At 46.0% G+C, this 21,671-nt stretch overlaps 1 protein-coding gene across 1 annotated transcript; it reads left to right on the top strand.

The window, feature by feature from the left end:
* Positions 1-2,671: 2,671 nt before the first annotated feature.
* Positions 2,672-20,953, top strand: dok7b (docking protein 7b). The gene is made up of 13 exons (XM_076145694.1): positions 2,672-2,811; positions 2,918-2,963; positions 3,822-3,910; positions 4,339-4,489; positions 5,964-6,164; positions 11,146-11,265; positions 13,809-13,919; positions 14,342-15,210; positions 18,338-18,409; positions 18,556-18,586; positions 18,698-18,853; positions 18,968-19,225; positions 20,325-20,953. The coding sequence occupies exons 1-13, from the start codon at positions 2,758-2,760 to the stop codon at positions 20,468-20,470; spliced, it is 2,304 nt and encodes a 767-aa protein (XP_076001809.1). The 5' UTR covers positions 2,672-2,757; the 3' UTR covers positions 20,471-20,953.
* The last annotated feature ends 718 nt before the right edge of the window (positions 20,954-21,671 follow it).

Below are 21,671 nucleotides of genomic sequence, written 5' to 3'. Positions count from 1 at the left end.
GAGCCTTTAAACATGACAGGAAACAAGTACACGCAGGGTCTCATTTCTTTCTTAGCACCCTAAAATACACATCCTTCCCTTCCCAAACAAGGAGAATCCTCTTAGCTCCATCTATTCTGACATTATTGGGTCACTCAGAGTGGAGCTGCAGGCTAAATCCCTCTTGGTTTCAGCGTGTGGCCATTGTTCGCCGGCTTTGTCTCTGTGTCCCATTAAGTGGTTAGAGATGCACTGATGATTTTGTGTTGTCTCCCAAAATTCTTACAAAATCCTAATTGCCAGAACTCTTTTATAGCTGACAAACGCTGCTAATGGTGAACATCCTAGTATGGCCCCGTCTTTGTAGCAATTGTGATTTCGTAACTGCAGCATTAAACTCCCTTTTGTACAAACAGCATTTACTGTATGTTCATTTGTCCACTGCCACTGGATCAGAGCGGAGGACAGTTAATGTGAGCTTTATGAAAGGGAAACATTCCAGGGATCAATCCAGGGTGGATTCCAAAACCTTAATGATACCAAGAGTTAAGTCCTGTCCAGCTAATTGACTTTGTGAAAGGTTAACAGATGCTGATGATCACATATGGTTAGATAAAGCTCTGCACTTTTTGAGGGAAAATCTATGAAAGACTAAATTAACTTAACTTAACTGATACGTTAAGGATGTTATCAATGACTAAACGATTAACTTAACACCACATGGGGGCTGCAGTCAATATAGACATGTGGAACATTGCAACCCAGATGCTGTGGACCCTAATATTTAGTCTTATTAGACTTACAAAGTGAAAAACAAACAACAGCAAATGCATGCAAACCTGTACAGTCTCCTTTATAAACACTAATGCATTATTTTCCTTTTACAGACAATCTTAACATAATTAGATTAAAAAGATTCTTAAAACAGAAATATAAGAACTGCTACTGCACAAACTCTAATCTAATCTAATCTAATCTAATTATGGAAAAGTATCTATCCAAAAAAGTTTCATAAGTAGGAAGTAGATAAAGTGAGTGACTATTATTATGTTGCTGTTTAATCTTCATCTTTGACCAAATGATGACTGAATGAGCTCTACAAATCTAACATCATTATCATAACACCATAACTTCTGTAATTAAGTTTTGTAACCACGACAGGCGACCGGTTTCAAAGCAGATGGTCCAAAACTTTCAAAATGTTAACGGCCAATCACATAGAGCTGCCAACTCAGCCAGTTTGTGAGTCCACACACAGGGACGGAGACAGGGAGGGGACCATATGAGAGCCGTGCAGCAGAGACAGACCGCATAGAAAATAACAATATGGACATAATTACGTTATCGGTTAAACTTTTACAGCTAATTGATAATCAGTTCAGCATTCACAACCCTAGTCCCATTGTAGGTCAAGTCCTGTTCAGGTATTTGCCATAAAACTCTTGATTTTAAAGGTGTTACTTTGTTTTCAAGTAATTTTATGACGAAAAATCTGACAAGTCACAAATGAAACTCTCTTTTATAGTTTATGGAACATTAACTTTGACACTTCCATGATGTAGTCTGATGAGTTTGGGCCTCTGTAGTGCTCTCATTCGCTTTCCTTCAGTCATTCCCCCTAAATGTCTCCCCAAGTTCACTGCATTGCGACGTTTGCTGCTCTTATTGAACTTACAACCAGCTGATGATGATGATGGTGCAACAACTGCTCCTCCGTCTGTAAAAATGTCCGTGTTGCAGCATTACTCACTCAGTGGCTCCCTCCCTGTGGAGGCTGGTGGCGCTCGGCTGGGCCGCGTCCTTCGTCCACAGGGAGGCAGGTCACCTTCACGCAGCGTGGTTCTGTTCTTTCTTGCTCATTCCCTAACTTTAAAAGCATTTCTGTATTTTTTTGTTGCATTTGTTCCAGTTGTTTCCCTAACATAGACGTCAATACACACAATCCATAACACGCTTCCTATGAAATGTGTTCTCACCTGCAACAAACTGAACCAGGGTTAAATTTGGAAGTGGACTGAGACGACCCCGTGGTTTGGTGCACGCTGAAGCGCAACAAACAAACAAGGTAGGATGATTTAATGCCTTAGAGACTCTGAAACAGGTCACCAGGAACAACACCAACCAGTTTCCATCACTCACTGCCTCCTATAATGTTTCTCTTCTCCTCTGGTGTTGTTTCAGCGTCTCTATTTTGTGAATATACATCTTCAATAATGTCAAAGTGTTAACTTGAGAGAGGAATTCTCATATAGTTACAGTTTGTATCTATTGGATGTCTTAAAGGGCTTTGTGCTCAGCTCAGCCTCATCTATTAAATGCTGGAAGGAGCTTAAGGTGGATTTCCACAGACAGTGCTGATCAGTGTTAAGGCCGTATGAATCCCTGTCTGACCCCCGGCTGATAGCAGCTTCACTGTTTAACTGAGAGGTACGTAAGTCATGTGGCTTTAATCGAATTAGCTCCATTATAAACAATAACCACTTGATGCTGGAAGACAACTGCACTCCCCCGGCCGGGCCCGCGGGTGGGGCTGCGCTCTCTGCCCGCTTCAGAGGCCTGTTTGTCGGCTCTCAGTCCAGCCTGCAGGCGGCCATGTGCTATTTTGAAATTGACCCCCACAGATCCGCCCCTAACTCTCCGCATTGGGGTGTGTGGGAGGCGGCGAGAAAAGTGAGAGGAGCGCACAAGACACACACACAGTCACACACACTCACACACTTTCACACACACACTTTCACACACGTATACACTCGGAGCTGCCCGAAACCATGACAGAAGATGACGGATTCAGTTGTCGCGGAGGGACAGGTCAAGTTTAGAGAAGGAAAAAAGGTAAAAATTCATCCAGATCTTCCTATTTACAAAAACTTGTATTGGTGTTTCCGTGCTTCAGAAGCGACCGGCGGAATGACTGTGTGTTTTCCAAACTTGTCCACAGTGGAAGACTCGGTGGGTCGTGCTTCGGAAGCCTTCTCCGGTCGCAGGTAGGCTTCTATTTTTATATAAATAATGTAACATTTAATCGCTGTTAATCTGTGCTCACTTTAAAACGATCGCGCCACTCGTCAGCGTCACTCTTTGATTTATGCGCAACTAACCGAATCACGATCTGTCCAATGTGTCCATTTGACTCTCGGCTGTGTGTGCGTCGCAGCAACACGTCCCTGTCAACACGTGGTACATATTGCGCAACACCTTGATAGATATGCCTGAATTTCACGCTAAACTTACTCTTTTAAACTCCCCAGTGTCACTCTGTGTTCACTTTCAGAATGAGGCTTATTGTCTTTGCGGTCCAATAGTTCCACTTGGATTTAAGCTTATTTTTATTTGCAAGCCTCCAAACTACAAACACAAACCGTGACATTGCCATAATCTCACAGAAGCTCCTATATGTTGGAGTTGTAGAGAAAGGAAGCTTAAAGTTAGTGAAGTTGCGCTGTATAGCACTAAGCACAGACCCTGAACGCCTCATTACACACGAAGAGGCCAACTGTAGTCTGCTGATACTGTTATGAATGGAGGGAGTGACATACAGGACATCTCCCTCTCTCTCTCTCTCTCTCTCTCTCTCTCTCTCTCTCTCTCTCTCTCTCTCTCTCTCTCTCTCTCCTTTGTGTGTGTATTTGTGGCTTGATTTTTATCATCAGCTGTGCTGGTGCATCACTTCATTGTTTTACAGTTTGTTATGACAGCTGTGAACGTAAACGCACTCCAGCGCAGAGCGGGATTACGAAGAAAAATGACACTATTAATATTCCAACATTCTGCCGCTAATCACAAAATTGACCTTTAAGCTCGTCTGTCTTTCAAGCTTTGACTCTGTACTGTCTCTGTCTCAGACTGTCTGTCTTTGCTGGTGTATAAGGGGAGGAAGAAGGTAAAGGACAAAGTCTGTGGCCACAAGGAGAAGCGCAATGTAACACTGGAGGTACGTTCTTGTTTATGTTTAATTTGGGTGTAATGCAGTGACAGTGAACTCACCACCACATGGAAACGGAATTAAACATCGTGAAGTAAACAAATCCTGGTTACAAATTATGCAACAAAGGCTGAATACCAACAATTTGCACCTTTTTTAAGCGAGGCGTCGCACTTAAACAACAACAAAACAATGATGGAATGTGTCATTTCACAGGAATATGATGAGTGTTGTATGAAGTTGGTGCTTGATAGTACATCATGAAGTACAACATTACCACCCATACACCACCCGCTGTTTATACTGTGAATAATGACTCGATGCTCCTTTAATTAAAGTTGTTGTTGATTCTGTTTGATATTAAACAGCCAAATATGTTATGCTATATATTAAGTATAGTATCAATCCACTGAGGGATTGACTTTGTGCCCTGGCAGGAGATCTGCGGTGTGGAGCCGGGCTCCGGGTACGATGGGGTGACCTACACCCTCTCCGTCCTCTGCTTGAGCTACACGTTGGTCCTGGGCTTCCACAGCAGAGACGCCTTGCTGGCCTGGGACGCCCGTGTCCGCTACAGCCTGGGAGAAGGTCAGTGGTTTGATAGATGTCACTGGTTGGGATTTAAGGGAACAACTGTTAATTCCCGCTGTTTTCATGTGCACCTGAACATCCCGAGTATTTGTGAATTTGAAGTACTTGCCTGAAGCGTCGGTGACCCTGGTATGCCAGTATTGACGTGTGTTTGTGTGTTTTCAGCTGTGGTTGGCCTCCAGAGACAAATGTTTAGATTTCTTGAGCTTGCTAGATTTTTGACCTTTTTGATCAACTACTGATTCACCTCTGCTTTCACTCTGAACCAGGGAGCATTGAGTGCACAGAGCTGTAGTGTAGCCGGTTGGTTTCCAGTTGGATTAGTAGCTTTTGCGACTCCTTCACGTTATTTGATTAAAAAAGTGATTGTTTCAGTTACAACTCCAACAACAGTACCAAACAGAGCTTTAAATGTGAAAAGCATTAAAGGACATCGATTCATCCCCGACCTCGGCTAACACTTAACAGAGAACCACATCGACTTCCTTTTGTTTTGTTGCTTTTTGGCCTTTAAATGTCCTGCAGCACCAGAGCCTCTCTTATAAAACGGTCTAACAATCCAATAAATGTACCACCTCTACCTTCAGATGGCTTAGGGAAAGTCCTTAATGTATTTACGCCATTTCCCTTGTTAGATTACTGCAACACTCTCATCCAAACTTGATCCAAAAGTCTCTTTCATGCCTGCAGCTGGTGCAAAATGTCACAGGAAGGTTTCTCTGCTTCGCCAAATGTGAAAATCATTTCACCTCAATTCCACAACAACACAACCCCGGTGTTTACATTGCCGTGAACGATTGTACCCCCGAAGCCAAGCATTTTGAGTCTCTGTTGTTGTTTGACGCAAACACCAGAGGAGAGCAAGATTTGTCTCATTCCGGGCTAGTTCAGGTGGACAAATACAACCTGTCAAAACAAAGCGAGGGGTCACTTTGTTCTGGATGAGTTGCGGTGCGGGTTATAAGAAGAAGATGGTAACCCAGGAATTCCACTTTTGAAAGCTTATCGAATGTCAAGACATCACACAGAGGTGTATACTCCTTTTGAAACGGAGTTGTCCAACTGTCATCAATGTTCCCGTTCATCTCGACTATAATTCTGCGCACCACAGGGTTCGATCCACGGGACTCTGCCCCCCTGCTGAGCCAGAACTTGTTATATTCTACATTTCGGCGTCTGTTCCTCTGTTATTCATTGATGGTTGTATTTATATTTGTATTTGTATGCCTGTGGGATACAAAGTGTCAGAGTTTAAGTGATGACAAATTGCATCCGGCAGAGATTAAAGAGCGGCTTGGATCTTCTTCACCACACACGTGAATTAAACTGTTTGTGTGTAACCCGCCCTGATGTTTTGTTTTCTTTAATTTCATGCCTCATTTGTTGTGCGATTGATGCCGTTAATGAGTAGGTGGAACACACACACACACACATACACACACACACTCGATCATGTTTCATCTGTCTCCAGTCCACAGGTTCAGCGTCAACCTCCAGCCAGGTACCAACATGGAGAGCGGCCCCGCCTCCCTCCACCTGTGCAACAACCTGTTGGCTCTCAGCAGGAGCCTCCCGCCCGTCGTCATCGGCCACTGGAAGCTGTCGGCGCTCCGTCGCTATGGCGCCGTGCCCAACGGCTTCGTGTTCGAGGGAGGGAGTCGCTGTGGATACTGTGAGTAACAGCTGCACAGCTGCCGTGATTCAATGGATGTTTCAAGTTTCTTCTTTTTATATTTGCTTTCATGAAACTAATCTGGGGATTCAGGCAGGGTGAGGAAACAAATGCTGCTACTTTGTTTTGGCTGCGGTTAGTAAGTTTGTATTTTCTACTATTTCATTTGGCATTCAGTTAACCAGTCCACGCTTTTGTTTGTTAATGCTTCTCCACTGGCCAAACCTGAATGCTGCTGCCAATATGTCCAACAGAGCCGCAATGTGGTTTTATAGTAACAAACATCACATTAAATACTTTCAGACATCAGGTTTTGGAATCAAGCAGCGATGACCTTTTTTCCCCATCTTCTTCTCTCGTTTTACACCAACATTTAACAGCAACGCAGGGAGGCACAAACACATCAGGCCGTAAAAGAGCGTCCTGACCATTACAGCGACGCTAACTCTCCATAAAACATGAATGAGGCTCAACATTTAGTGCCAACTTGTTTTAATAGAAACTTGTAAATAAAGCACTGATAAATATGTTTAATTAGTGCAAGAGATTTAACCGGGCATTGTGGGAAATATCGCAATGAGCAGCTGAAGTAGAGCGCAGGTTGCACAAAGCGTAGAGCGTCACCGATTGATCAGTGATATATAAAGTCTGAGTTATAAGTCAGCGGATCCATTGAGTGCATGAAGTAAGTGTCCGTGTCATCTACGGGCCTCTGCTGCAGCCTCATTAATCCTCCTTAATGCTTCTTTCCTTTGTTTCATCCTCCTTTTCCTGTTTGTCCTCTTTGTTCCCGCGCCTCATGGTGAACAGTTGTGTCATTTAATACTTAGGGGCTAATATAAGAACCTGTCTGTCTGTTTGATAACTGCGCTGCAGATGTAAGCTGAGATGGGAGCCACGTGACAAATGTGTTCCTGTGTGCATGAGCCCGACACACTGTTGGCCTGCCAACCAAATAATGGTGTGTGTGTGTGTGTGTGTATGTGTGTGTGTCAGGGTCTAGCTATCCTCTGAATGTCCAGTTGATGTCGGCTCGTATGTGCGGAATGAGAAACACTTTTATGTTTTGGGTGGGGAGGCGTGTGTGTGTGTGTGTGTGTGTGTGTGTGTGTGTGTGTGTGTGTGTGTGTGTGTGTGTGTGTGTGTGTGTGTGTGTGTGTGTGTGTGTGTGTGTGTGTGTGTGTGTGTGTGTGTGTGTGTGTGTGTGTGTGTGTGTGTGTGTGTGTGTGTGTGTGTGTGTGTGTGTGTGTGTGTGTGTGTGTGTGTGTGTGTGTGTGTGTGTGTGTGTGTGTGTGCGTGCCGCCTCACTTCCTGTTTGCCATCCTTGTACTCGACTTTGTTCACATGCAGGCGAATGAAATCCAAAGCTTTTGTGCCGCTCTGTCCCGAAAAATCAAATGAGGCAATGTTTGTGAAAAATGTACAGTTTCTCATCTCCAGATACTTTTTGCCGCCCACAGCTTTGTCCTTTTATTACTCAAGAAATGGAAGCAAATAAAAAAGGTGTTTAAAACCTTTACTGCATCGTTCAATTACTCACAGAAATCTTCTTTGCGATTGTTGTAACTAAGGCAACCTGTTTGTCTCAGCTTGGGCCAACTCCAATTATTGAACTTTATTTTCCATACATATGTGCACACAGACAAACACACCAGGCCTCTTTTTGAATGTTTGTGTCAGGAGGGTTGAGAGGTCCTTAATGAGCTTATGTGATGTGTGTGTGTGTGTGTGTGACAGACCCATGGCTCTAAAAGGAATAACTGAGATGTCCAGTGGCTCTGGTTTCAGTGTTCTGATGAGCAGCGGCTATAAATACCAGCCTTCCCTTCCGGCCAATCGCAGGGCTCCGGGAGGCTGAGCAGCCTATCAAAGCCCTCCAGTATACTACCCAGCAGGCACAGGGGAAGTTGGACAGAGGCCCTGTGCAGAAAAGAGACGTGAGAGTCAAATCGGCACGTTGCATTCCATGTATGTGGCGCGAACGTGTGAGAAATGACACAGATCCGGGTCCAGCAGTCACACGAGTTGTCCTGGAAACCTGACTTTGTTCACGCTGACCACTTCTGTCTTCTGGGCACAAATGAGCTGTGAGGCGGTTTTGTTTGTGGCGTGAACGCGATCCGACCTGTAATACAGCGGCGTAGTTGGCGTGTGCGCTGGACAAATGATGATCTACATGGGTATCAACATGTAAATGGCATTCGTAACTCTCTGACGTATTGAAGCATTTCAGTCAGTTACTGTACAAGTATTGAAATCAGACCTCAGTCCCTGCTGGCTCACAGATAAAGTTCAACCTGATGTGTTTATGACCTCTTGGCCCGTCTGCACCAGCTGACTGCCAGTCTGTCTGATGCTGCCCGGGCCTCTTCCCTCTCTGGCTCTGCTCAAACACCAAACACACTGTGATTCTACACCTTGACCTAATTATTTGAGTTAGTTAGTTTGTTAGCACAGGAGCTTTTTCCTGATTATTCTCAGCAGAGCAAGTGGTGATTGTTAAAGTCTAAAGGGAGAAGAGCGAGACAAGAATGAGTTAAATTGGACATCTGTTCTGTTTTGCTGAAGTAAGCCGGTTCCTTCGGTCCGGATGAATCATGCAGCATTAAAACACAAGACCAGACACACTGATTTGCGAGGGTGTTAAATGTCCTCAACCATGGAAATCGGCGAGCTGAGAGCAAAATCAGCTCTCACTATCGCCGTGTGATTGAAATGCACAAACTAGCAGAGATCTGGAGTGGCATGATGAGCATCAATGTGCAAAATGATGAAGAATAAGTCTATAATATCTGTCTTTTCTGTTCCCTTCGATCTGTTTTGCCTTCATGCAGTGCTGATCAGTATGTGGGTTAGTCTGTCATCTCATGCTATAAAAATACTGCACCCATGGCTGCAACTGCTGCACTTTAAAAGTCATCTGGGCCTCGGACGATATCATTGCAGGGTGGGAGAGCAGAATGACATGACTTGCTTTTTATTCCGAGGCGTAAACACACACACACACACACACACACGCTGACGTAGTGGGCAGTCGTGATGTGCTAAGCCTTGGCTCTGGATTTGAGCCTGGGGTCTTGACGGATGTGTGTTGGACTGTTTCCCCCCCAGTCACACGCACACACAGGCAAGAATAGAAAGCACACACACACAGAGGACACACACACACAGGTTGTAGTATGAATCACCGCAGAGTAAAATTGGTACTCGAGCTCCCATTCAATGTGATAATGAGGCCCCAGTGTGCTTTAATCGATGCAGTTTGGAGCAGAGCCCTCGTCTTAGTGGGACAGATATTTTCTGGCTTATCGGGTCCAGGTGTCTGAATGTAGACCCTGTAACACACACACACACACACACACACACACACACACACACACACACACACACACACACACACACACACACACACACACACACACACACACACACACACACACACACACACACACACACACACACACACACACACACACACACACACACACACACACACACACACACACACCAGATCGAGCCTCGTAAAAGGTAAAAGCCACTTTAAATAAACATGACCTACAGTCTTTCCATGTCCCTCGTCGTACATGGAACACACACACAGACACACACACACACCTCATCTCCTAATACTACATTTATGTGCATTTTTCTCCTCTTCCCTCAGACTAGGTGTCTTATATCTCTATTTATGATAGAGATAGAGATTCTTAACCATCCTAGTCAAAGCTGATCTCAAAATAAAAAAACAGCAGCTTTTCAATCTAAACAATATCAATTTGTACACTATTGGACATATTCTATTCCATGATGTCACTGTTAACCACTGCTGTCATAACTTCCCTGTCCTGCTCTCTCGCCTACGTCTTTGGGAGAAAACAGATCTGGGATTTCTGCAGTATTTGATGCCTAAATGTCATTGATTCCTAAACCCATCCTCATGCGATCAAAACGATTACGCAAACAGACTGAAACCGTCAGCACTCCCATCGTCTTGGCAACACATTGCAATATTCACAAAAGCAGTATTTGTTGCAGGATTCTTGATTAGATTGCGACGCGGCGCCATTATTTCAGCGAGGCTCCTCTCTGTGATTGAGCACTTATTTATTCATTATGCTGTACGTGTCTGCCAATCCCTAATCTAGACAGACAGACAGACAGACAGGAGACAAACTGTCCTTAAGTGTCTTTCTCAACATTTCAGATGTCCTCGTCTGGCTCTCCGTGACTTTTTATAACCTTGCTCTCATTTAATATGCGGTTGTGTTTCACCACTTCATTCCTACTGAGAGCCGATAAGCAGATCAGACATTTCCACTGACTCAAGAAAACATTTTCAGAAGCGCAGAGGCCAGAGGAGCTAATAGGCATCCATTAGCTTTATTGCTCAGTGAATTTCTTCGCCGCTTTTCAGACGAAATTGCTGAAAGTTGCTCTGAGTGCATATTTTAACAGCACCGGCGTGATACTTAAGCAGCTTTTGCCCGCCAGACTGTTTATGAAATATAATTCAGCCTGGGTGGCGTGATGGAGCTTTGCCTCCTTGACAAACGGCTTCATACACCACGCTCAGATCTCCACCATCGTACATTCATAACACACACTTTTTGCTGGGACACATTTAACACGGAGAAACCTGTGTGTGTTTTTCCTGGAGGCTAACTCAGGATGACATCATCCCATAAAACATTTCTATACATTTTCTGCCGCTCTCTGTGGTTTATTGATGCATTTTCAGCAGCGGGTCCAATTGTATAAACGGCATTTCTGCCTCAGTCAGGACTTATTATTATATTTGGTGCCTTTTGTAATTTAGTAATATTTTACTCTGTGTGGGCTTATTAAAGAATCGTAACTAAATCAGTCAACATGTGACCTTGATGGAAAAATGATTGATATTCTCTCTCTCTCTCTCTGTCCCTCTCTCTGTCTCGCTCTCTCTCTGTCTGTCCCTCTGTCTCTCTCTCTCTCTCTGCTGAAGGGGCCGGCGTTTTCTTCCTGACCTGCTCAGAGGGAGAGCAGATCAGTTTCCTGTTTGACTGTATCGTCAGGGGTGTCACCCCCAGCAGGGCCCCACATGGCCTGCGACCTGCACTGCCAGGTGAACACACACACACACACTCACACACACACAGCTCCGTGACTCTGTGACTCCCATAATGAATGTTTACCGTGTGTTTGCAGCACATGTTTAGCATTTGTGTCCGGCGCCAGACTATCGGAAACAGCACATGCTTAGTGTCCCGGGGGGGGTCAGCGTGTGGATTGAGGGGTCGAGCCTTTGCATGGGAGCTGTGTGTAGGTTTTAATGTGCTGCTAATTTCACAGGCATTTCTAAGACAGAGCAGGAGTCAGGGAGCTCAGTAACTGTTGAAAAGAGAGTTACACACAACGCATACCGAGGATCTGACGACTCTATGATATCCGTGAGAAAAACAGAGCCGCCCGTCTGTAGGAATGTGACAGTAAACATACATGTGTGTGTGCATACAGGAGCTCTGTTGGGGTTTGATGCATGCACTTATTGGTTAAAGAAGGAGATAAATCTGCAGGGACTCCTTTCTTCATACTGTAGCAGCTGACAATAACAGGGTTTATATATACAGTGTTTATATACACTATGACACTACGACTGCGATTAAGGCAAAACATGGATGGAGTTCCCAGGAATCCATCCCCTGCTGCTTATAAATGACACGTTGCTTAATCAGCGTATGATGCCAAGTTTGCAGAGGTTGCTCACTCTGGTGATGAGGTAATGGTTCGTGCTGGAGTGCATCGATTTACAATCACATCATCGGTGTGTCACTCTGAATCAGACTGATCTGTACTGATTGCAGTGTAATTAAAGTGAACTATGAAGCAAAGGTTTCAAAATAGATTTCCCTAAATGAAAAGGACATGTTAAGATAATCTGTAATATAATATCCAAGTTCCCCTCTAAGAGTCTCGATTAAAGAACGTGACTCAGTTAAAGTGTAGTAATCTCATATTTCCCTGTAGTATCTCTAATATACTGAGGATCAATCAATCCTTACTGAGCTGTTTACATCTTGTTTGTTCCGTTCTCATCAAACAGAAGCTCAGACGTTCTCGCGGCCTTTAACGTTTCCTTGGTTACTCTTTGGAGGTTAGTTGCAGCTGTCCCGACACTGTCAGGTCGCAGATAATCGCAAAATCTAAATTTACACGTGTCACTGCCACGAGCGTCGTTAGGCAACACATGACCGGACTGGAGAGTCACACAGGCAGACGTGTGTGTGTGTGTGTGTGTGTGTGTCTCTGTGTGTGTGTGTGTGTGTGTGTGTGGGGGGGAGACGGTAAAGAATGAGAGCCGCAGCCTTATTCCCTCGCTTCCCCGTGACTTCTCCTCCAGCGTGCGGCGTCTCTGCGTCACTCTGTTGCCGCTGTGACCTGGAGACGTCGGGGGTCTTAACATAGATTGGCTATGTTGGCAAATGTTAGCTGACACCTCACATAGCTCAGCGAGGACGCTCGGCCTCTGCACATCAGCGTTAGCCGCTGCTGTCCAGAGGCTGAGGTGCAGGGGTGAGGTTGTTGACTCACTCCCAAGCACACACACACACATACACACACACACACAAATCTCAGAAGCCAAGCTGCTTACAGCAACCCGCCTGTAGGATTAGATACTAAGTATGTGAATGCCAAGTATGTGAATTGGCAATTTTACTAGAAATTAAATTTCCTACACACGATGCAACGGTTCCTTGGATACAAGCAATGCTCAGCCAATCTGTTTTCCACCCCTATTGTTCCATTCTGTGTGTTTGTGTGTTCATAACGTGGCCTTGTGTTCTGTTCTCCACTTCACTTAAATCATCTCAAACCATTCAGCCTCGTTTCAGGAAATTTCCGTGAGAATCAAAGCCAGAGTGACATTTAATTGCATTTTTTATAACTGTTCACTTTCTGTAAAGACAAAACAGTCAGTGAAGAATATTTATACAAACAGAGAAAACTACTTGTGATCATAAATCTTGACAAAAAATGTGTTCATCAGAAGGTCGTTGAGGAAGCACTTTCATTTCCTCCTATTACATTACATGTTACGGTATCTTTGAATACACACACACATACACACACAAATACACACACCCACACACAAGCCTCTCTTACTTTTCTTGACTTTGAATATTTCATAAACAGTCCATGTCCCCAGCTGGGCTCTGCAGCCTCTGGGATCAACACTTAATCATCTTCATCGGCGGTGGCAGCCTCTGCTCCACTAATTATAGAAGTTAGTGTGGTGTGTTATGAAGGGAAGCGTAACTGTCTCCCATTCTCGCCTTATATTATTATCTTAGCTCAAAGGTAAACACAAAACTAAATTAAAGTCACGAGGCAACAGGAAAGCATCCAAACACTTTCTGTGATCCGTCTGATATGAGACACGGAGATGATGATGATAAAGGGGAGAGGTTGGCTTAATCCTGCACAGTTTCGATGTTGTCCATAAACGTGTGTGTGTGTGTGTGTGTGTGTGTGTGTGTGTGTGTGTGTGTGTGTGTGTGTGTGTGTGTGTGTGTGTGTGTGTGTGTGTGTGTGTGTGTGTGTGTGTGTGTGTGTGTGTGTGTGTGTGTGTGTGTGTGTGTGTGTGTGTGTGTGTGTGTGTTCTTTCAGCGGATCCCGGCGCTGACTCGGCCTCAGCGGAGGAGAGGATCAGCCTGGAGGCGTCGGAGCTGGAGAAGAGACTCAGCATGTTGTCTCAGTGCAGCCGTGGGAGCAGCACAGGTAACACACAGAGCTAATCCATGCATCTCAAGTATGGATTATAGATCAGTGACCAGCCTGTAACCCATGGGAGCCCTGCAGTGCGGCAGAGAGAGTGTGTCTCTTTGTCCCCGTATGCTTCAGCTCAGCGCCTGCAGATATTAGATGCAGTTTGTCACGGCGCGCTGAGCTTTGCTGTAAATCGTGAGTCTGTTACTCATCATTGCACTTTGTATACTGGAGCTGATGAACCATCTGTCCACACTCAGGCTTTATCCCTGCTCTGTACTTATAAGGCCGCTCTGGGAAAGTTTTAATTATGTGCGTGCAGAAGTCTCCAAACTTAAACTTGACTCAAATCAGAATGAATCATAACTGGCGATGCGTTGCTGTGATTGGTGTGTGTATCCATCGGTATCTGACGGCTTTGTTGCTCTCCTCAGCCTCTACGTATAGCTGCAGCACATCTGTCGCTGGGGACGACCGCAGCAGCATGTCCAGCTCCTCTTCCAACCAATCAGAGGCGAGCTACGGCAGCAGACTTCCGATATGGGCGGAGCCGACCGGGAGGCCGCACCTCTCCAGCGAGACGGCGTCGAGCTCGTCCACGCTGAGGGGTTTGGCCCACTCGGACGACCTTCTTTACGCGGCCGTGATGGGAAGCTCCGCCGTTCGCCCGCCTTCCAGCCATCTCCATCCTCGCGGTCTCCATGACAGCGGGCGGCAGAGCTCACTGGACAGCGGGATCGGGATCGCGACAGGAAGCCAGTCGTCTTACTCGGGGAGCTGCTCTTCATACACAGGGAGCTTGGACACAACCAGCCAGGGGGGAGGGGAGGAGTTTGGCTCCCTGGCCAGCCTACCTGCACCTCCTCCAGCTGCTGCTCCTCCTGCTCCTTCCCCTCTAATGACCGTTTATACCCTGGAGAATCGTTCTGCTACCTCGCCCTCCTGCTCCTCGCCCTCCAGATGTGACTCCTGTGCATCTGGGAGGCACAGTGAGGAGTACCAGAGCCCCAGCCTGCTCAGGTTACACTATGACACCCCCAGGAGCCTCCTCTTCCTCCACCCTCTGGCCCCGATGGAGCCCTCTGCCCAGGGAGGCTCGCCCGAAGGGAGCAGCAGCAGGGACGAGGGCGGCGGCTGTGGGTGTGAGGGAGGTACGCGCAGCCCGGCAGAGACCAGCGCCGGGCGTCAGGCCCCGATGCAGCGCTCCCACTCCAGTGAGACGCCGCCCTCTGTGGACGGTGAGGGGACGCCTGCGCCCGGGCCCCCGCCGCTCGCCCACTGCTCGGTCTGCAGAGACACACAGGTAGCGTCCGTCTCTCACACTCATGATCGCATTTCATGTTTCAGTTTAACAAACAGAGTCAGTATTTAAAGCCATGAAGCATTTTGGGTGAAGATGAGTTGTAAGAATAACAGAGACGGAGCCGAATCGCTCACTTTGTGCCTTTCCTGTCATCAATTTTGCATTTTTGTTGTCTTCTGCCTTGATTATGTACAAGTGAAGGTTTGACGCCGCTGTTTTGAAGAAGAACAATCCCATATGGACCCAGCGGGAGGACACTTCACTTCCATCCAGCGGGCATGAGAAACATTCAGCTCAGTAGATTTACATCTCACAAGAGGCGACTCTATTCCTTCAACAATCGTAAAGATGACGGCCAGACAATTTTCCTGTTACTTTGCCTTTGGGCGGCACGACATCTTTATCCTGTGACTGGCATGTCATCGACGCAAACGGCAGGAATGCAACAATGATTCATGGAAAGGCGCAGACTGGCTGGTGTGAGCTGAAGCCAAACTCACCGGTTCAATCACATCACTTATAGGTTTCATTAGGTGTAGCAAAGTAAAGGGGAAATTGCTTTTTGTAATATTTGCATAATATTAGGTTTAACTCTAATCCACCCTTGAGGAAATTGGGTTAATCGCATCAAATTACAGCAGAAAGAATGTAAATAGCTTCTTATAATAATGTAATTGAAGCTCGGGGGGTAAGCGATCACATATTCAGCCTCAGTTCCTCCACCAGCAGCAGATTGTGAGCTAATCTCAGAGCCAACAGAAAGCCCATTTTCCCTTGTTTTCTTTGCTTTGTGCGCTAACATTTAAACTAAGCACAAATCCCAGATGAAATAGTTTGCGAGTCGTCGTGCGGATCGTTTTTAATCCGGCTCTCCGCTCGCACGCGCAGATGTGAACCTTTTTGGGTCGATTCCCCCCGCATGGACTCGTTAAGCTTTGACAGGGATTTGCCTCGTCCTAATACAAAGCGCTCTTATGTAAGTCTCCCTGGTGCTGTTGTCAGCTCCTCGGTAGAGATGGCGGGCGAGTGCAGTTCATATCGCCCCCAATTATCAAGAGGGGCCCCCCCTGCTGTCAGAGATATTGAGATTGGTTCCACTGCAGGCACCTCTGGGAGACTTCCTGCTTCTGCATTCTGACTCTTTTACGCCCTCAGCAAAAGAACAAAAATCAACATCTGTCATACTTGGAAAACAAAATCTGCCTCTGGGGGAAACGTCACGCCGGATTCCATTGATCTGTGAGATCTCCAGCAATATCTCACTCGGGTCGAAATGGAACTCGCACAGTTTCCCTGCATAAAGACACAGAAGAGCCTCGCGTTACCTCGGGCAAAAACCACAGCTTATATTTTGGTATATTTCTGCTCAACATAGAGATGATTTAAGAGGGAATATCTGAGCAAATGTGTCGCTTCTTCTTGTTCTTTTTTCAGTATGAAAGTCTTGAGGGTTCATCAAAGATGTAGCAGCGTTCCAGCGTCCTAATCTCATTTAAAACGGACCCATATTTTGCAGTAACGTGTCAAGCTAGTCTAGTTCTATTTGTTCTGTAAACAGTTTGTGAAGTTTAACTCACTTTCTGCAGAGCCAGACGGTTTGCAAATGAGCCAAAGCTCTGATACCTTGTTTCTAAATCACTGTCGACCGCAAGGGAGCGTCTGAAAGTTCCCCTCACACTGAAGTGGAGACCAAGAACCCATTCCAGTAACTTCCTCCTAGATTAGATTTTAGATTTTTCCAGTTTGGAAGACATTTTCAAACCGTAAAGCGTTGTCTAATGACAGTAACTGCAACTTCCAGACGGCCCCTTGCAGACAACATCAAGTTAAAGTAGGAACGAGATAAATTACAGAATAATTGCAGAAGGGGAAAAAAGGCTTTCTTTGGTGTGATATTGGTTCTTTAATGTGTTGCATCAGTCACTAACCTGCAGCATGAGTGCGACTCATGGGAAACACTTAGGCTTTTCATCCTTCAGGACATAAAAAGTGCAGGTCTCACAAGCAGAAACAATGTTAGATTGGGAGCAAATGGAGCATAACTACATCGCTTAATGCCTAAAGATGAATTCCATGGATCACCGGCAGCCTAAACCGAGACTAAATGAAACAATTTGTTAACCTGCACTCCTAAGAACTGAAGGTTACTACAGTGCAGCGCCCAGGCCTTCATCCTGCAACCACATAGCTGGAGGTGAAGCCGCTCCGTCTCTTCCGTATCACTTTAGTCTCTGATCCAATCATTTTGAAATTAGTTATGGATTGCATGAGAAAGCGTCCAAAAGGTGCTGCTGTGCTTCTCCCTTTTGATACGTTTGTCTACAATTTCAAAAGCCTCACAGGCGGCGTCTTCAAACTGCGTGTAATTAATATTCCGATGGGCTGTGGAACATGTTTCCCCCCTCACAGTGTGCAAATTGTCATCAGTGCAGAAGAGGAAACAGCAAGTCTTGTGATTTCTGACTGCCTGTGTGTGTGTGTGTGTGTGTGTGTGTGTGTGTGTGTGTGTGTGTGTGTGTGTGTGTGTGTGTGTGTGTGTGTGTGTGTGTGTGTGTGTGTGTGTGTGTGTGTGTGTGTGTGTGTGTGTGTGTGTGTGTGTGTGTGTGTGTGTGTGTGTGTGTGTGTGTGCTGTAGAAAGAGCAAAAAGCCACAGAGAAAGTTAATGACTAGTGCTGAAACTGGCGGAAAGCAGAATCCTCAGTTTAATAAAAGGTAAATGAGTTTTCTGTATCAATCGGTCCTGAAGTGTCGGCGGCTGAATGTCACATCAATTTAGATCTCTTCTATCGGGAATTGGATTTTTGCATTATGTCAAATGAAACAAACCGCACGACAGCTGATGTTTCTGAAGCTTCATCCTGCAGCTCCATCCTGTGAGAACAAAAGTGACCCGGAATGTTCTGGATTACTGCGTTCATCGCTCATCAAATACCATCTGATGATCATCCGGGTCACGATCACAGACAAACGCATTCTGCCCCAACTAACAATCCTTCATAATTGTGGGTAAAACCTCATTTAGCAGCGATCATTTCCATAGCGATAGTTTCCTGTAGCTGCTGATTAGACATTTCTCTGAAACTCTCTGAAAGCTTTTCTGTCTAACATTCCTCGTCTTTCCCAACAGTTCGTCCATTCTTCAGACAACTACATAACACCGGAGCAGTGGCGGTCAGCTAAGGACAGATGCCTGAAGCAGGTAGGATTATATTTTGCATCTTTAAGCTCGTTCACTCTGAAGGGGAATGAAGAATGATCCTGGCTCATGGAATAATGGAATAAACTCACCTCATTCTGGAGTTCAGCAAGATGTGATCCAACTTTATCTCGTCTTTTATGCTGCAGGTTGCCAACGTGCCTTCTGCAGAGACGCCAGGTGTGTGTGTGTGTGTGTGTGTGTGTGTGTGACTTTGCACTTGCATGGATTTTTGCATTATAAGTGAAGCAAAAATTGAGAAACATAATCTGTGAAATGTGTTCCGCCCAGATACCAGAGGGAAGCATTACAATGATGATGAAGATTATGATGATGATGGTGATAGTGGACTAGCAGGTCTGAGGAGGGCGATGTCTTCTCCACCACCATCTAGCCCCCCACCCCCACCTCCAGGTCTGACCCCACACCAGCCAGCGTCTCTCGCCGGTACGGAAGATTGTGTTGATTAATTCTTCTGCCACTCTGGCGATGAAGAAGCAACCATCTGACCACCGCTGTCTCCGCCATGATGAATGCACAGCAGCATTGCCGACACACCAGCGGGTGCAACAGCAGCAGCAGCAGCAGCAGCAGCAGCACTTCACAGCTCCCATCTCCTATTTATCTTCTCTCTCTCCTCAGGTGTGTCGTTCCAGTGTGCCGGCGAAGCTCCCGTCTCTGTCCCGGACACGAGAGCGTATCGGGACAGCAGCGCTAATTATGTCAACGTCCCCAGCAGCCTGTTGCGTGCCCGAGCTAACGGAGTGCCTCTCTACAGCCAGCTGGACCTGCAGGAGGCCTCAGTCTCCGCGCCGAGAGGTAACAGATGCAGACGGATCAACAGTGTTAACAAGGGCAATGCTGTATAATGTTGAGATACTGGATCATCCTGACAGGACAGCAACAGTTCTATAGAAAAGTGCTTACTGGCTTCAAGAACATCCTCAGGAGGTTTGTGTATAACACTACATCATGAGCTTAAGGACACTTCCCCCAAGGTTCACTTTTGGTTATTTTTGCATCAGATTTTCAGAACCTGTGGGAGCCATGGGAGGCCTCTCTGTGACTAAAGGGCAGTGTTCTTCTCCTTTCTGTTTGGCTTTGCATCTCATAGACCGATGGCTCATTGCAGCCAAAGTTGAGGGTAAATCCTGAATAGAGCTTCTTGACATTTCTGTCTGAACACGACGGGACGCCGATGTTTACTCTGGGCTCAGAATTTACCTTCTGGCTCAGTTCAGCTGTTCATATCCCTGCTCTGCGTTGCCCCGGACGCCTACGGCAGCGTGTAGGGAGGCAGTGGCTCAGTGGGTAGAGTTTCCGCTTGGGAACCGGAGGGTCGCTGGTTCGAGCCCCTGCCGAGGTGCCCCTGAGCAAGGCACCGAACCCTCAATTGCTCCCCCCTCTGCGAAGGGTGGTAATGTAATGTAAGTCGCTTTGGATAAAAGCGTCTGCCAAATGATCGTAATGTAATGTAATGTAATGTAATGTAATGTGTATTCAGTAAAGTGTGATACCACCCCAGGCCAGTAGGGGAGGTATGCATGTTCCCCTACTTAGGATTCATACAGCAAGCTTCAAACAAAAGATTCATTCAGAAAGTTTGTTTTGGTTCTGATTCCTATTCTGTACCAACACTGAGTAAGACGTTCAGAGGATGACATCACTCAAGCCCTCACTCTGAAATCCATCCAAGAGACGCAGTTCAAATGACTGAAGTTGTGACAAATACGTTTGTTTGTTGGGTTCAATTTGGTGGTCAAATCCTCAAAACACAGCCCTGCAACGTTTGATATAGGAATAATAAAGCAGGATGTTAAACGTGCTTCAGGTCCACATCCGTCCTCTGTAGCAGCGTCTCCTTCATCACACCGTCTCTGCTAACCATCGCTTTGTTCTCTCTCCCTGTCTCTAACAGAGGAGGACTCCATCAGGTACGCCCACCTTGACATCAGCGCCATGGAAACAGCTCAGAGAGTGGGGGCGGAGCATGTACAGGGCAGGGAGGACAGGCTGACTCAGCTGGAGAGCAGGAGGAGAGGAGGCCCCCCCCCCACACACTGACTCCACTGTAACGCACATTTCAACTTCAAATGTTTCACTTCCGATTGTCTCCATCTTGCTGTAAAGCGCAAGTGCTCACAGTTGATCTTCACACCACCGTCGTCTATCTCACTCACTCACTCACTCACTCACTCTCTCACACACACACACACACACACACACACACACACACACACACGTATGTTCTGTCAGTGTAGAGAAATTCTCAAAACAATCCATTCCACTTCCACTCAGCGAGAGAAGCCTTCATATGCAGCTGTCAGATTGGACGGATTTGAAAGACGACGCACATCACCTCACCTCACACAGTTTGACGTCGGCTTGATGTTCAGTGCCAGCCCAGTCTCTAAGAGAAGACACTCCCTAAAAACCTGAGCGTTTAAATAGGAAAACAATGGAAGGCAATTAAAAGAGGCGATTCCCTCCATTACTCTCAGGTGTGCAGTTTGAGCCCAAAGCGGCAAACACAGCAACACACACACACACACAGCAATGGAGCCCCTGAGTCAAAGGGAGACCAGGAAGATGATGAGAAGCGAAGATCAGGGAAGTCAGGGAGAAGGGTCGAGGAAGGAGCGAACCATAAAACATCAGATGCAAACAAAACATGTTACTTATATACATTGGAGATGACAAGATGTGTGTGTGTGTGGTTTCACCTACGTCTATCATCTCCAATGTGTTTACAGCTTCCTTTAGCATCCGTTCTCATTATCCAGAGACTAAGATCCGTTCTTCCTCTCATCAGTACACATCCTGCTTATCTGCAGGCCGTCTGATACCTGAGGTTTTGTTTGATGGCTCACATTGACAAATTGTCAGCTGAGGAATCTTCAATTCAGCTGAGTTAGGATTCAACACTGGGATCACGTGGCTGTGATTGTTAGGGACTTGCACTGACAACCTTTCATATCACCACTGATAATACAGCTAGACACCATTCTGTGTTCAGGCAGGTTTTCCTATTCACCACAGTGTTTGGTATAGAATATCAGAGCCACAGCTGAATCTAGATAAGACATTTGTCAAACTGTTGGAGGCCCACTTTGCTCAGAGACGCACATTGGAGCTTAAGAATTCAATTTGAATAAGATCTTAATAACAGTAATCCAGAACTGTGTCTCTACGGCAGGCGTGTCGCTCAGCCTCTAACATCACAGACTCTACTCCACGCTTCTGCTCCTGATCAGTGAGAGCAGAC

Source organism: Genypterus blacodes, unplaced genomic scaffold (genome assembly GCF_046128005.1).
Source record: "Genypterus blacodes isolate CSIRO-AG114 ecotype Tasmania unplaced genomic scaffold, CSIRO-AGI_Gbla_v1 ptg000030l_1, whole genome shotgun sequence".
Taxonomy (NCBI): Eukaryota; Metazoa; Chordata; class Actinopteri; order Ophidiiformes; family Ophidiidae; genus Genypterus; species Genypterus blacodes.
This window is presented reverse-complemented; position numbering and strand designations above follow the sequence as displayed.

Excerpts from the sequence above, each read along its gene's own strand:
- dok7b (XM_076145694.1), top strand. The coding sequence starts at position 2,758 with ATGACGGATTCAGTTGTCGCGGAGGGACAGGTCAAGTTTAGAGAAGGA. Across the intron at positions 6,165-11,145 it reads AGGGAGTCGCTGTGGATACT|GGGCCGGCGTTTTCTTCCTG; the intron begins GTGAGTAACAGC and ends TCTCTGCTGAAG. Across the intron at positions 18,410-18,555 it reads AGGACAGATGCCTGAAGCAG|GTTGCCAACGTGCCTTCTGC; the intron begins GTAGGATTATAT and ends TTTATGCTGCAG.